This window comes from Lonchura striata, chromosome 14, assembly GCF_050655825.1.
Source record: "Lonchura striata isolate lonStrDom1 chromosome 14, ASM5065582v1, whole genome shotgun sequence".
Classification (NCBI taxonomy): domain Eukaryota; kingdom Metazoa; phylum Chordata; class Aves; order Passeriformes; family Estrildidae; genus Lonchura; species Lonchura striata.
Window position 1 is genome coordinate 16272602 of NC_140716.1, and position 15794 is coordinate 16288395.

The 15794-nt window shown below is 41.5% G+C and overlaps 1 protein-coding gene across 15 annotated transcripts in view; it reads left to right on the forward strand.

Annotated features, from left to right (window-relative positions):
- The window catches only part of TBC1D24 (TBC1 domain family member 24), a 46352-nt gene that overhangs the window by 9006 nt on the left and 21552 nt on the right, over nt 1-15794 (forward strand). For 6 of the 15 annotated variants that reach the window (XM_085591791.1, XM_085591799.1, XM_021529639.4 and 3 more), the window contains 5 exons: nt 1812-2048; nt 4380-5414; nt 9158-9175; nt 13576-13734; nt 14666-14729. In XM_085591791.1, the coding sequence (XP_085447917.1) occupies nt 4456-5414; nt 9158-9175; nt 13576-13734; nt 14666-14729 (1200 nt within the window). In that variant the 5' untranslated portion in view covers nt 1812-2048; nt 4380-4455. The remainder of the gene's footprint in view (nt 1-1811; nt 2049-4379; nt 5415-9157; nt 9176-13575; nt 13735-14665; nt 14730-15794) is intronic. The other 9 variants (XM_085591797.1, XM_021529643.4, XM_085591803.1 and 6 more) reach the window with 5 other exon arrangements.

Consider the following 15794-nt stretch of genomic DNA (forward strand, 5'->3'; position numbering starts at 1 on the left):
TTTTTTTTTTTTATTGCACTTACCTGAAGAGCTCCATTAAAAACTAATACATTTAGCAATCTACAGTTGTGGGGCAGGTGCTAAGAAGAAAACTCTTTCTCCTGTTTCTGTTCTTCCATGTTAATTCCTGCATTTTTTAAAAGTCAGTCTGATTAGAAAGGATAATATCTGCTTACTCTCAGTACAGAACTTTAAGCTTTTGTGGCTCTCAGAGAAGCTGTAGCTGCCCCTGCATCTCTGGAAGTGTCCAAGGGTTGGACAGGGCTTGGAGCAGCCTGGGATAGTGGAAGGTGTCCCTGCCCATGGCAAGGGATGGAATGAGATGAGCTTTAAAGTACCTTCCAACGCAGAATGTTCTGTGATTCTGTGGTTGTTATGAATAATGCTTTTTTTTTTTTTTTTTTTTTGCTGGTTTATACAATGCCCTTGTCATTCTATGCTTACACATACTAGACCACATTTCAGTTCTGTGCTGTTCAGGCACTCATCCATCCTGTTGTCCCCATCTCCAGTTAGAGGATATTTACCATAACATGATGCTGACTTCTCTAAAGCAAGAGGGAAAGCGGTTTGCTGCAATAAGGGTCTGTAAATTAGTCTCTCTGCCTGCCTATAGCCATATCTATATATAAACATTTTATTCTGAAATGTTTTTTCTCTTCTGCCTGTCTTACCCTCCTTTATAAAGAGGGGTAAGCAAGGAAGTTTAGGTGAATGTGAGACTTTGTGACATAACTGCACTCTCAAACAGCCATCCTCTACTCTTACTCCCTAACTGAAACTCCAGCCTCCCTCCAAATACAAGTCTGTACTGCCTACTCGCTTCCTTGTGGAGGGATGGATGGGCAGGAAACAGCCCTGACTCACTGGTTCTTGACTGCTGAGGGCAAGTCATCTCTGTCTCCTCTTCCCAGCAGCCCAAAGTTAAACACTGCTCTTCACGTGATTACCAGAAGAGAGAGAACTTTTCTCACAGGAGAGGATGATTCAGAAAGAATTGAGGAGGAGTTGAAGGCTGGCTGGAATTTTCCTGAGATTTTTTAGGCTCTTCTGTGGCAAGTAAATCCTCCCTGTTTGAGGCCTGCTGGCTTACAGTAGCTACTGACAAGGTATCAGGAACTATGCGCCATTACACTGAAGCACACAAGTTCTGTTGGTTTTGCAAGCACAGTTAAGAGCTGGTCATGCTCTGGCAGCCCTGATGAGGCCAGGTTGCTTTGCTGTCACTTTTTATTGCAACATCTAGACCTGTGAAAAGTATAAGCAGCCAGACCTACTTGCAGACCACACAGATTTATCCCAGCCAAAAAATGTGTAAAACTGTGGCTCAAATTAAAACTTCTGGCAGTCTGACTGCCATGGATTTCAGTAAGCTTCAAGACCACATATTAATCAAATTTATTAGTTCCTGGAACGAGCAATAATTGCTAGAGTGAAAAATGTCTGTTTGATGCAATCTCTAAGTATGCTTGTGTAACTTAGGAAGTAAGAAAGGAGAAGAAAGTTTACAGGGAAAAAAAAAAGCCCAAATGAATCCGGGTGTCTTAGAAGTTGTCTTATATGATGAGTATTTTACTTAACCCTCCCTAATATAAATATAAGCAGTTCCCAAGGGGTGATGGCAGAAGGTGGAAGATGCTGGAGACTCCAGCAAGCACAAGGCAGTGATAGTTTCTATGCTGAAGTGTCCAGGAACAGAATGGTTCATTTCACCATATTTTTGCCAGTGCAAAGTAGGAATAAATTTCTCTTCTATGAAAGGGCTTTATTTTAGGATTTGAATTAAAAATGAGTGTTTCTGTGATTCCCAGGTGAAGAATTACAGAAAAATGTTCACTTCCCTGGAGCTGACATTGGCTCTGCGATGGACTGGTGTCCTGCTGTTACCAGATCTCCAGGAAACACACCCTGAGCTCACACTGAGACCCCACAGCTGAACCATGTAAGATGTCTCACTTTCAGAACTGGAATCAGGACAATGTGTTGCCTCCTTTAATTACAGTCTGAGAATTAGTTTCAGATGTGGAAGAATGCAACAAAAAGAAATGGTGAGCATTTCTGTATTGCTCTTACACTGTAAGAATGATGATCAAAACCAGTCTTCTTTTTATAAAAAAGCCCTGAATTAAATATGGTAGAGAAGAGCCGTCCAAAAGTGTTCTCTGAAAGGCTCCTCCATGCTGATGCCAAACTTTTAAAAGAGGAGTTAAATTTGGGACTTTCAGTATGTGATTCCAAAGTACTCAGGTTAGCATTTACTCAGAATCTAAAACTGCCTGGATTGGCTGCTATGGCTGCTTCAGGCAAAATGTTTGAATTCTCTTCCAAAGGCGCAGCTAGGAGGATGAGATCTCACCTTGATGGTATATCTTCCTTAAGTGTTTCAAATCATTTTAAAACACCAGATTTATGGAATGTAGCAGCATGGAAAATCGATGGTGTTTGCTGCTACCTTCCTGAAAGCATCTTCTGAGAAAGCCACTCAGGCAGGCACATACAGTTACTCAGTCCACACTCACACCACAGATAGGTCAGCGAAGAAAGATGGAGAGGGTCTCTGTATAGAGTTCTGGCAAGGTTTATTGTAGAGTCTTGCTGAAGGAGTCCAGGGACAGAAGACAGCAAAGCAGTGCAGTGTCCTGGGTTAAGTACAGGGTCAAGGGCCAATCCAATTGTCTGTGGGCACAGGGGCAGTACAAGGGCAGGGTAAAGGACAGTGACCTATAGGGAACTGAGGGAGATTACCATAGTGCTGCAGAGCACCATGGGAAAACCCTGTCATCTCACCCAAAGCGGTGAGGCTTTCTCAAAGCCTCTGGCAGATTCTTCCAGGGCATATCCCTAATAGGCTCAAGGCCTTTTGAATGGAAGACTGTGACAGTAAATATCAAGTTCAATGCGTTTTTCAGTCTGTCAATACTGGAATGACTAAGGATTGTTTGGAAGCCTTCCAGTGAATATTTTCATTTATTTAACCTTGCTATATAACATCTTAATTGGACAGAACAGTTTTATGGACCTCTTGGATTTTATCGGTATTCTCTGCCTTTGCAGAGTGTGCAGCATCCACAGCTGTGTTTGCAGCTGCACTTGGACAGTGAGGGCACATGGGCAGAGGTTCTAGCACTCAGCAGGGCTGCTGCAATAGTGGAGATTATTGTGCATCCCCTTCTGGCTTTGCACTGACTGATTAAGGCCGATTTGGATATGGCCCTTAGTGGTCACAGCCACACTCTCTGCTGTACACAGGTGTGCTCTGAACCTGGAGCCAGCAGGTAGATCAGGTAAACTTGGCACAAGGCACTAGAGGCCAGAACCTGATGTTCCAGTTCCTAGTACTGTCACAAAGGTGTCTGTGGCATCTCCAATAGGAGAAGTGTTGTGTGCCTCTGTGAAAGGGCATGGCCAGCATCCAGAGCAACACTTAGAAAATGTAAGTGCTTTAAGGAAGGTGTTTGAAACTGACTTGACCCTGTGCTGCATTCAGGAAGCAGGGTTCTTGTCCTGCACAAGTCCCTCTTCTGGCACTAGCAATGATCTGACTGACTGTAGAGCTGCACATAGTCGTTGAAATTGGAAAAGACCTCCAAGATTGAGTCCAGCCTTTGACCAATCACCACTCTGTCAACTAGACCAGAGCTCTAAGTGTTCCATCTTGTCATTTCTTGAACGCTTCCAGGGATATTTCTTGAACACTGTTCAGGGACAGTGATTCCACCACCTCCCTGGGCAGCCTGTTCCAATGTCTGACCACTCTTTCCATGAAGAAATCGATATTATCCAATGGAAAAGAAAAATTGTACCAGATTAACAAACTAATCTCAGTCACTATGTGGTCATACAAGTGTTATTACCAGCACAAAGAAATTACTTGGAGGACGTGGTTGTGGTTAGTAGGAGCACAGTGTATCTTCTCAGTGGCCACACAGTCTGAGAACAGCATATACTACTTATGAGATTGCATACTTCTAGTGTTTCACTTGTACTTCCCCAGAGAATTGGAAAGAGAGATTGCAAATTGAACATACTTTGCAATACTTTTTTTTTTTTTTAGCAATGGGAATCTTCTGTTCTCTTGAGTGGGATGTTAATGTAAAGGTCCATGCCTCAGCTTGGACTTTCAGTTAGGGAAATTAATTTCCTGGAGAGATGCCCTCAGGATCAGCCTTTTGGCTGGCATTTGATCAATTACTGCAGTAGGAGTTACTGACAGAATGGAAGAAAAGTTTGGCTTAAAAATAAAAAGGCATCTTTAGCTTTCTTTGCTTTAGAAAACAGTTTTGCCATTGCAGGAACAAGTATGTATGTATGTGTGTTCATAAAGAAAATAAGAGGTTATCTGTTACTCAAACATCTGGTTTTTTACTTCACTTTTGCAGAAAAATCCAAGAGTCCACCAATGACTACATAAAGTCTCTGTTCTCAAGATTTATGTGATTTGCTTCTCCTGGAGCCATGGATGAATACAGCCGCTTTGTGGACTGGGACAAAATGGATGTGAGTGCCCAGAGCCAGGATACAAAAGAGCTCACCTGCACAGACTTACATGAGCTCAAGCAGCTGGCCCGGCAGGGCTATTGGGCCAAAAACCACTCTCTGAGAGCCAAAGTATACCACAAACTCATCAGCAATATCCCATGCCGTACAGTGACCCCGGATGCAAATGTGTACCGGGACATTGTGGTGAAGATCACTGGAAAAAGAAACAGCAGCTCCCTTCCACTGCCGGAGTTCGTGGACAACAGCCTGATCCCCACGTACTGCCTGAACGCCGAGGGCATCGGGGCAGTCAGGAAGATCATTCTGTGCATCGCCAATCAGTTCCCGGACATCTCATTCTGCCCGGCACTGCCCTCAGTGATCGCACTGCTCCTGCACTACAGCAAGGATGAGGCTGAGTGCTTTGAGCAGGTCTGTCGCATCCTAGCTTGCAATGACCCATCCAGGCGGCTCATTGACCAGACCTTCTTGGCATTTGAATCCTCCTGCATGACCTTCGGGGACCTGGTGAACAAATACTGCCAGGCAGCCCACAAGCTGATGGTGGCAGTGTCCGAGGATGTGCTGGAGGTGTACTCAGACTGGCAGCGGTGGCTCTTCGGAGAGCTCCCCATGGCATACATTGCACGGATCTTTGATGTCTTCCTGGTGGAGGGATACAAAGTTCTCTATCGTGTGGCACTGGCTCTTCTGAAATTCTTTCACAAAGTCAGATCTGGGCAGCCCATGGAGTCTGACAGCATCCAGCAAGACATTCGAGCCTTTGTGAGGGACATCGCCAAGTCGGTGTCCCCAGAGAGGCTCCTGGAAAAAGCCTTTGCTATCCGCCTTTTCTCTCGGAAGGAAATCCAGCTCCTTCAGATGGCCAATGAGAAGGCTTTGCAGCAGAAGGGCATCACAGTCAAACAGAAAAGGTAGGGCTCAGCACAGGTAACCTGAGCAATCTCCTGAATTTTCCCAGTGTGGGGAGCAGTCAGGCAGGCTGACTGGTGGGGAAGCTCTACTGGTGCATGCTGGTGTCTGCTGATGCATTTTCTCTGCAGAAAAACTCAGCAGCTCTAAAATCAAGCATTGCTGGGATTGTAATGGGAAGTGTAACAGAAATGCTATGATACAAGAGGAACAGAAGTTTATTGTAGTTTGATAAATTATTAATTTATATGTGTATATATTAATTACAAGTATAATATCTCAAAAGTGTGTTTCATAAGTAGTTTTCAAATGAAAAGTCATTTTAGCAAAGTTGGTGTAGTGATTTTGGTTCACCAATTTGAGATTTCCCGGCTAACGCGCCAATTCATGTAGTGGGTCTAAATGCTGATGCACCCACTATAATATACTTATTTCCTACTGTGAGATAGGATTAGAAGGAAGGCAAAGAAGGCTCAAAGCTTCAAAAGGATGTAAAGAAAGATTTATTAACAGTAACTAAAAGATTAATAAGAATCAGAATAAAATCTTTAGAACGCTTCTTCTCCCCCCTACAACCTTTTCTTTCCCACTCAAAACATACAGAAACAGTTTATCACTTCTAGGATAGTGTTCTTCAGTTCACTTAGGGAGAGGAGTCCCTCTTGTCAATTTAGGGAGACTTCTCCACAAGAAAACAGTTCTCTTGTGGCTTTTAATTTCCATGAACAGCAGCCATCCAGAAAATCTGTAATGATGAAGTCCTTCTCATTTTTCACAGCTTTTCCCACAGCTCTGTTTATGGGCCATGTCAACTTATGGGGTACTATTTTTAGGATGAGCTGTTCAAGAGCAAAGGTTTTCTTTATCTATCTCTGAGATCATCACTAGAAAGAGAGGTCTTCTTCTTTCCCTGGAGCACAGAGTATTCATCACTCTTCTCTCTCTGTGTTCAAACTTTTCATAGGCTCACAGCTACTTTAACATCTGCTTACTGTAGCTTGGAGGCCTTTGCTCATATCTAAAATTTGAACACTTCATCTCCCCATACTTTTTCAATGAGTCAGAGGGAAAAAGAATCTGATGTATCAATTACATCCTTCCTCATAGCTTTACAAGAGGATTTCAGCCCTAACTAAGATCAAGGCATCTCCTCATCCCTCCCATCTGGTACTTGACTCTTTTTCACTGACCTTGGTGTCTTCATGTTGTTCTTTTACATGTTCTCACTCTGTCCTTTTCTCTCATCCGAGGGAGGACTGAAGGTCTGCAAGTCTTATCTGTGCACTGAAAGAGTTAATATCTCACTCGGGCCTACAGATGGTCAACTGACCCCAGCCGGGCTCTGGCCGGAGCTGGGCTGGGCTGGGGCGAGCAGCCTGGATCTCAGCAGCCAGGCCAGAACACAGCAGCAGCACGGCCAGGGGACAGTGGCTTCTCCTCCCCCTGCCCACTGGTTGGGGGCAAATCCCAACGGCAGCAGAATCTTGGCTGAGCTGGCCCGGCCTGAGGCTGCTCCCAGGGCCCTGCAGACCCCAGCTCAGCCTGGGCTAGTGGCTAGTGGCGGGGCAGGGCTTAGTCACAGCAAGATGTTAGCAGCCGGAGTCCCAGCCTGGCCTCAGCCCCGCGCCGGCAGCCGGTGAGAGCTTGGCTCCACAGCGGAGCCCACTCAGCCCGGCCGAGAGACAGGCAGGGGCCAGGCTGGCCTTGTTACCTGCTCTCAGGCCAGAAGAGAAAAAGAGAGAATTCCTGAGATTTTTCATTTTTAACGTGGGTGTTCACAGAGGTGTGTTCAACTTTCTAGTGGTTTAACAAAGTGTCAATATTCAGCACGACTCACTGATTCATCAGGCACAGAGGGAGCTCTCAGCAGTTGCAATGATAAAACCACCACTGATAAATTACTTGGAAGAAACATACCCAAAGAAATGTGAAAATTTATTCTTAAATATGATATTATTTAATATGTCATTATTTAGCATGTATAAAATGTCAATTTGATGCTGCCCACTACTGTGAATTCAGCAGTTTCTTTAGTGTAAGGCACTGTCACAGCTGGGAACATTGTGCCTGACTGAGGAGCTGTTTTAACAGAGCAAGGAAGAAATATACCTTATTTTCAGGTTACTTTTTAAATAAATTTGACTGCACGCCACCTGGAAGTCAAGAGTGTAGTACTCGCAGGTAGGAGTTGACCTGTTTTGTGACAGGTTCATGTACTAGTAAAAATAATTTTGAAAGAATCATAGAAGAGAAGACTGACTATACAGATCCAAGAAACTGTTGCATAATCACAAGCTCTTCTCAGAAATAAGGGAAGAACTAACTTTGAAACCAGTAAATGAAATCCTGCTTTGATGTGACAGTAAAAGTCATACTAATCAAGAGCTTAGCTGAAAGGCCTCTCAATGGATGTAGAAAAGGCACCAATATATTAATCTGAACAAAATTAGCATCTTGCCAAGTGCAAATATATGTGCAGGTAAGTAGTGCCTGTTCTGTTTTTCCAGAGGCTTCTGACAGCAGAAAACTTCTCCCAGCCATTTTTGAACTCTCAGGTTTAAGTGTTAGACAGTTTTATGAACTGCCCTCTGAAGAGAGGTGACTTCTAAAAGTCCCCTTGGTCAGTGAGTTTGGTATCTAGAATTTGGTATTCTAGACACACAGTCTCATTTTCTCTAAATCTCCACTGACATAGTAGGATCCTCCAGCCAGCTGCATTGCTGAGTTAGAGTAGTTGCAAACAGCTACCATTCTATGGCATGGCTATACATACTCAGTACATTTCAGCCTAAAAGATCACATAAATGTTAGCTGAAACTTCTTCATGTGACTATGTAAAGCTCCCCCCAGTCTCTTCCAAGGTTTAATTTTTTTTAGACTCGCAGCTTGGTTTACAATCAGCTTCAGCATTTTCCAGTCAGTCTCAAATATTTCAAGACCTTTAGCCACTGGATTGTCATACTAGAGGCAGTTCAGACCTTTGTATTTGAAACTTGTAACAAAATATTGACTCCTCCATTGTGTCTTCCTGTTGGGAAGCTCAGGAGAGTTGTAATATCCTTGAGTATGTTGTTTAAATCAGAATTAGTTTTAAATAAATAAATAAATAAATAATTTAAATAAACCAGAGAAAAAGAAAACATACATCAGCCGACCACAGACATTCCAAAAGTTCTTGGTGTGTTAAATGTTGCAGAGAAATTCTCACAACAGTGATGCTTTTAAGGCAAAATACAGAAATATACCCAAATAAAGCCAGTAGTTACTGCTATGCCAGGCAGAGTTGCTACTGAAAAATTTTCACAGTCTCTTGACTACCTTTGTAAACCCACTGAAATTTCTCAGTGTCCACAGGCACAGTGCTGCTGGGAGTTTGGCTTGGCTCAGTTTGGGTCCCAGTGTGGGCAGATGTAAGTACAGGAGAAGTGAGCTGTTCTCCGGGGTTCCATGGGGTGCCAGTGAGTTCTCTTCTCCAGCTGTGTTTGGCCTATGCAAGGAGAAGATAATTTATTTTCCCATCACATAACAAAACAGGGGGAAAATAGAAATACAAATGTTTTAACCTGTCTGATTATTTTTTAGTGCTTGGTGACTCAAATCAAACCTTGCTTTGTTTCTCTCCAGGCTCCTTTCTCACTTTGTCATGGATGTAGGAAGTCACTAATCTTTTCTATCTTTTTTGTCTTTGTATTTGTATGTTCTCCTTCTGTCCATTCCATCTCCACTGCACCACTCCTGTTTGCAGTCTTACATCTCCCAAAAGGTAGGTTTAAACACTGGAGTCTCTGCACTTTGCTCATTCCTGCTGTCTTTGGCTTGTTTTTTCCAAGGTGGTCAATATTGCTAACATTGGGGCAGGAGCAGCAGGCCAGCAATCAGAGCACCCGATTGCTGTGCCACATCTCTGGAATACCCTCCTGCAAAGTTAGTAAATTAGTTTATAGCACCTGCAAAGCTGTCAGAGAAGGGGTAGTGGGCCCAAGGGCACAGCGCTTCAGACAGCAATACACTTGTGTTTTCCAAAGTGGGAAGGAGTACTGTAAGAGTACTGTACATGGAGAAAGTACATGCTGGGATTATGGTTATGTCTATAAAAGGCCTTTATAATAATGGTCCTTTCTACTTTGGAAGAAAAAATGTAATTTTTTTAAACATCTCAAATAATAGCTCAGAAGAGCTATTCGATATCATCCCAACTCCAAACCTGGTTGGTATATGCTGTTGCATTAGATGTGAAACAGAGTCAACTTTTTGTCTTCTTTGGAAGCTTTCTGCAGTTAATTGGAAAAATTTTGAACTGACCTCAACTTGGCACACTCCTAAAAGTGACCTGTCTCTATTCATAGTAGTTTATATTTACTTTTAAATAGGTAAGGTTTTTTTAGAGTCGAGAAGACAAGACTCTTTCTGTGTCAAGGAGGTCAGAGTTACTCAGCCGTAGAGCATTAATGGTTAATGAAGTCATTTATCAAGTCTTGGTCTGAAAAGTAAATCTTTAATAACAAAACCCAGTGAGTGGATTGTGATATCTGATAAGCAGAGAACTTGGAAAGAGAAAAACTGCCCTGTGTATTAAATACCAGAGATATTTGGGTTTAAAATCATGCCTTTGAGAATCCTCTGGCTTTGCTGCAGGTGCCCTGAGTAACTTTAGTGAGTGATGCACACTAATATTTGTACTAATTTATAAAATCAAAGCTGGAGTTAACTTCATGTTTTCATGTTTGAAAGAACACATTAAGAGACTTAGCAAAGCATGTTTCATACCATAACTTCTGTGTTGAGGATTTTACCTCTAATCAAAAAGCTGTTAATCCCAGTCAAGTGAATCTTCTGCATCTGTGTATTATTTTTGCAGTTAGGTTGTTCTGAAAGCAGCAAATGCCTTGATTTATGCTAGGAAGCAGTTTGGGTTTGAGGGGACTTAGGGAGAGCAGGGTGTCTGTTGATGCTGGTTTGGACACAGGATTAGGTTTCAGGTTTATATATCGCAGATTACTTATATTTCTATGTATGACTGAAAAAAAAATCTCCTTTTACTACACAATTATGCCCTCACTGAAATTATAATGCATTTTAAAGGTAATGCATCTCCTCTAAGATTTGACCCACACCAGAGTAGAGAAGGAAGATGTAATTCAGTGAGTAATCTTTGGAGTTGGGTATTTGTTTGTGTTTTGTTTTTTTTTTTAATAATACAGGGCAGATCCACTTTGGCAGATACTGCTGCATGTCCTCAAACTTGGCTTTACCTTTGGGAGCTTTGAGGTCTCTGAAGCACATAATATTAATGATATAGTTGGAAATGTTATAGTTAGCAAATGAAATATAGAAATATAGTTAGCAAATGCTGTTTTATTAAACAGTAATTGTGCTGATTTTCAAATCTAATTCCTTGGAATAATAGCAGTTGAACAAGTCTTTCTAACATCAGCAATCAAGCGAAAGTTGTCATCTGAATCCCAGTAACTGAGGAAAACACGAATGCAGGCTCAAACCTTCTGAATTTGTTCAGTTCTGGTGGTAGACTTTAATGCTGTCCAAATTTACTGTTCTCTCAAGCTACAGTGTTTTCACAGATGACCCTGAAAAGCGTGGAGTGGTGAAGGCTAAACTGAATTTTCCTCAATGAATAAAACCCAAGACATTTGGTGTTTTTCTTAGCCCACTTGTGTTCTGTTCATTTTCACTTGTTTACTACTTTGAAAAGCATCTGCCAAACTGAAAGAGATTATTTTCAGTGTCATTAGATAAATACTGTTAAAAATAAGATAATTAGTACAGGTTAGATACTTGTAACCAGTTGCAATCTGAAACCCCCCTCAAAAAAGCTGTATTTTTGCTCAGCAGCATGGAGTTTGGTTTGATAGGTGCAAGCTGTATGTGGACACTTCTCAACGCAGGGTCAGGTTTCAGTCTCAATCATCCACAGCTATGATTTTTTTACTGGGAAATAACACATCATGTTGTTTCACATTCTTTGGCCATGTTCTTGGTTTAACTAGATGATGCCATTAAATATAAAATTATTTACCATGATATTCAAAGGGCAAGAACTGTATGCCTCGTTTTAAATGGCCAATACAATGGTAAATACTATCTAGTAAATCAGAAAGATCTGTTTGAAAAGGTGATACTCTGCATACTTGAAAGAGTGTGGGAAGGCACAGGGTACTGAAAGAGATGTGTTCAGAATGCTGCTGAACAGGCTTTGAGAGGGGTTTGGGTAGGAAAGTCTTTAAATCAGCAGTTTATAGTAGCCAGGAGAAGGAAAAAAGGCAAAAGCAAAGATACTCTTGAGTGAGAGCCTTTTAGAAAAATGAATTGAAGTTTAGTTGCTCAAGCAGCTCACAGAAATATGAAAAATGTACAGACCAGGTATACAAATAATTCTGAAGCTTGCTTGAGGTGTAAATTTAAACCTGTTTTGATATTTGTCATTAAGTCTTAGCCTATTTATCACCCTTGCTTTTCTGCTGGAAATTCATTCTAATCAACAGTTGACCATCCTGAATATTTTTTGCTTCCTTAAATGTGGGGACAGGAAAAATCTTAATTTCTGCCGAGCTGAAACCAAGTCATAGTCTCTCAGCTCTGTTCCATAGTGACATCAATTTTAGCTGCAGACCTGCCAGAACACAGAGGGTGAGACCTAAAGTAAGATTCTGAACATGGGGGTTCAAGGCTCAGCCCCTACTTTGTTTCAGTGAATCTCTCCTTTGCCTCAGATTGCTGTGTTTAAAAATACAAATAATGTCCCTAGTCAGTGATGCTGTAAGTTTTAAAACCCATACATAGTTACAGCTTGCTTAATAGCTGCCCACAGAAGTTCCTTACATTAAATAATGCAGGGTAGCAATGCAACAACTGATTTTGTTCATTTGGCTAAAATAAACAGTGATTTCAGTAATTTTTTAAGTGACCTGAAGAGTCACTTCATTCAAAATGCTGATACCAAGGTGCCTACCATGAATTCCAGAAAGCAGTTCCCAGTGTCTCCGAGCAACCACTGCTCTGCATTGCAAATGCTGCTGATTTTTTGGTACTACAAGCATGAAAAATTAAAGTTTATCTATTTTGTGTGTTTTAGGGAGTGAGCTAAGGTATCCAGATCTATGCAGATTTACGGTATTGAGGACCCCTTCATGATCATGAAACTGAGAGAAAAGAAAGGTGTAATTGTCAAAAAACCCTATCAGAAATAGGAAAATACTTGCACCCGAACCATTGCATGCAGAGCAAAGTAATAAAGCTTTATTTAACACCTGGTTGCCCAGTAATGCAGTGACTTGTGCAAATTCTGTGTCTTTGGCTGTCTCCATTGCATTCTAAGCATTTAACATAGACCATGGAAGCAAATAACATCTAATCCCCAGGCTCTGGGTTTGTGTGCTTATTTAATCTGAGAAATGAAGGCTGGCTAAATGGTGATGATTGTTACCTTTGAGTGTTTAAAATCCATGAACCAATCCTTTTAACTGTATCACATGCTTTTGGGGGGTACAGGGATTTCCTTCCCAGTCAAGCATTCCTTAGTATTCTCAGGCTCCATCTGTAACCATGATGCCAGGAATATTTTTCTTTCATAATGAAGTGGAAGTCACTGGTAATTGCATGTTTCCAAGAGATGGAACTTCTCAAAAGCTTCAAATGTTTGCCTTGGATTAAAATTGCTTACCCTGATAATACTGATTCCTCTGAAGTTTCTGAGGGGTTTAGGAATTCTCTAATCACACGCTACGGGCAGGACTTCAGAGGTAGAAAAAATACTACCCCTTCATCTCAGATCCTGTTTATTTAGGTATTCTGTTCTCTGTACTTAAACACAAGTGCCAGCGAGACTGTTACAAACAGCAAATATAAGGCCATGGTAATTTTTAGTGGCTCAATGTTGTGTCCTCTATGTGTAAAGGTGCAGGCCACAGCTACCATACAGAGAAATAGAAAATACAGTCAAGCCAAATCTCTGCCTCTGAAGATTATGTTAAATTGCAGTAGTTTATTACCTTCACCAGGTCACAGCCATCTAGTCCCATGGACTGGAGCTTTGACCACTAATTTTTATGCTGGAGTCTGTTAGTGTTCAGCTGTCTTCTTGTGTTTCAGTTCAGTAACCCAAAAGTTAAATTATTGCTTCTCAGTGTTTTGTGTTGTATTTCTCAGGCAGAATGTGCACTTGGCAGTTCATGCTGAGAACTTCAAATCAGAAATTGTCAGTGTGAAGGAGATGCGGGATATCTGGTCATGGATTCCAGAGCGATTTGCACTGTGCCAGCCCCTCCTGCTTTTCACCACCTTGGAACATGGCTGTAGTTTGAGCAGGTAAGGAAAACCTTCTTCTCTCTTCTGTACTGTAGGGCAGAAAGGAGTAACTGGTGAAGTATTTACTGGATTGACAAAAAGTCCATGCTTATTCAGGACTTGATCTGAAGAACGTCATTAACAATGGAATATAAAAGTAACAAATTCGTATTGCCTACAGCATTTGGGATATTTTCTATGTCAGAATATTTTAAATTGTTCAAGATCAATTGGAAAAGTCAAACTTGGGTCAGTTCACAGATTTTGCCTGTCTGAGTCTGGTTCCTTAAGGGTTTGAATGGTTTAACTTAGTGGCTGCTCTGCAAGCACTTTATTGATAACTACATTCATACTGATCCAAAGAAGAAGAGAACTGGAAACTGGAAATTACCTATGAATCTGACTGGGTTTTTTAAAGTGAGATAAACTGGATATGAGTTGTCCTTGCACCTGGTACAGAACACTATAATCCTATAGTCCCTAATAATGACTTTGCTGTCAGTAGGTACTGAGGTACTGAGGCACTGAGGCAAGGAGTGACCTGCTCCCCCAGCCTTATGTGCCTGTGAGGAAGACAAAAGCAAGCAAAGAGAATGCATCTCAATTAATTTCCTTAAGGACCTAAAGCCCTTCAAACATGGTCATCAGTCCTAAGCTGTTTTACAATCCTTTAGGTTGTTTCAATTCAAAATGCAGTAAAAGGCTGCAGTTGATCTAGGTAAGCTTCTAGTTATTCTTCGGAGACATAAACTGTACAGGAGACTGAGTAGAGAGCAACTGTTTGGTAGTATTCATTTACATGGACTGTATAAAGTATTTGCAGGAATATTCTTAGTCTTAGGTGATTTTTTGCCATGGCACCAGTTGGAGAAGGAGGCGGTGCCTGACAAGGAGGAAAGGATCTGCAGTTGGTGACAGTCGAGTGCTCACTTTGTTGTGCTCTGCACTTCAGGTTCTATTCCCACAGCGAGGGACACGAACCAACTCTGCTCCTCATCAAGACAACAGCGAAAGAAGTGAGTGAGGCAAAAGACAAGGGATTAAATTGGAGTTTGGGCAGTATGTAATGCTGTGTTGCAATGCACATCTGTTTATAATAAAATGAATAAGCAAAGTTTGGCTTTGTTTTTTTAAGAATTCGTTCTTTAAATCGCCCTATTTGTTGGTTATAGGACTATGCATTCTTGGGCAGACCTTGGAAACCAGGTCTTGGTTAACTGCTTTTTCGCTTGCAAGTAGTGTGAGGTGATGGACTAGAGTAGCTCATTTTGCTCTTGGACAGACTCTGAAATGCAGAGTCAGAGGAACAGAGTGGGAATTGTGCTAAAGTTATGAAGACATAGAAGACATTTTCATTTTCCCAAGGATATGAGGAGAGGAAGTAGCAGAATTTAAATTGTATGAATAATGTTGGATTGCATTACGTGAAAACAAAAGCCTTAGTTCATCTCATTCTTGACTGGGAAAAAATAAGCCAAGAAAATTCTGAGAACCTGAGGAGGAGTGCACACGTCCCTTTTTTCTGCTCCTATGTGTGACAATGTTAGACAGCATAATGTGAAAACAGCAATATGCTTGTTTAAAAAATTAATACATAAAGCAAGAAGTCTTCCCAGAAACTTCTCAGGAGGGCACACAGGAATTTCCTGTAATGGTGTTGTTGTCTGTGCCACTGTACATGACTTTTAAATATTCTGTATATAACATTAATCTGTTTGTTACTGGAGCCTGTGGGCTTTATTTGTGCCTATACAGAATCATACACAGAATCACTAAGTTGGAGGAGACCTTTAAGATAATTGAGTCCAACCATGCCTTAACATCTCAACTAAACCATGGCACCAAGTGTCATATCCAGTCTTTTTTGAAACACATCCAGGGATGGTGACTCCACCACCTCCTCAGGCAGACCATTCCAGAACTTTATCACTCTTTCCATAATTTTTTTTCCTAATATCCAACCTATCTTTCCTTTGGCATAGCTTGAGACTGTGTCCTCTCATTCTCTCAGTTGCTGCCTGGAGAAAGAGACCAACCCCACCTGACTACAATGACCTTTCAGGGAGTTGTAGAGAGCAATT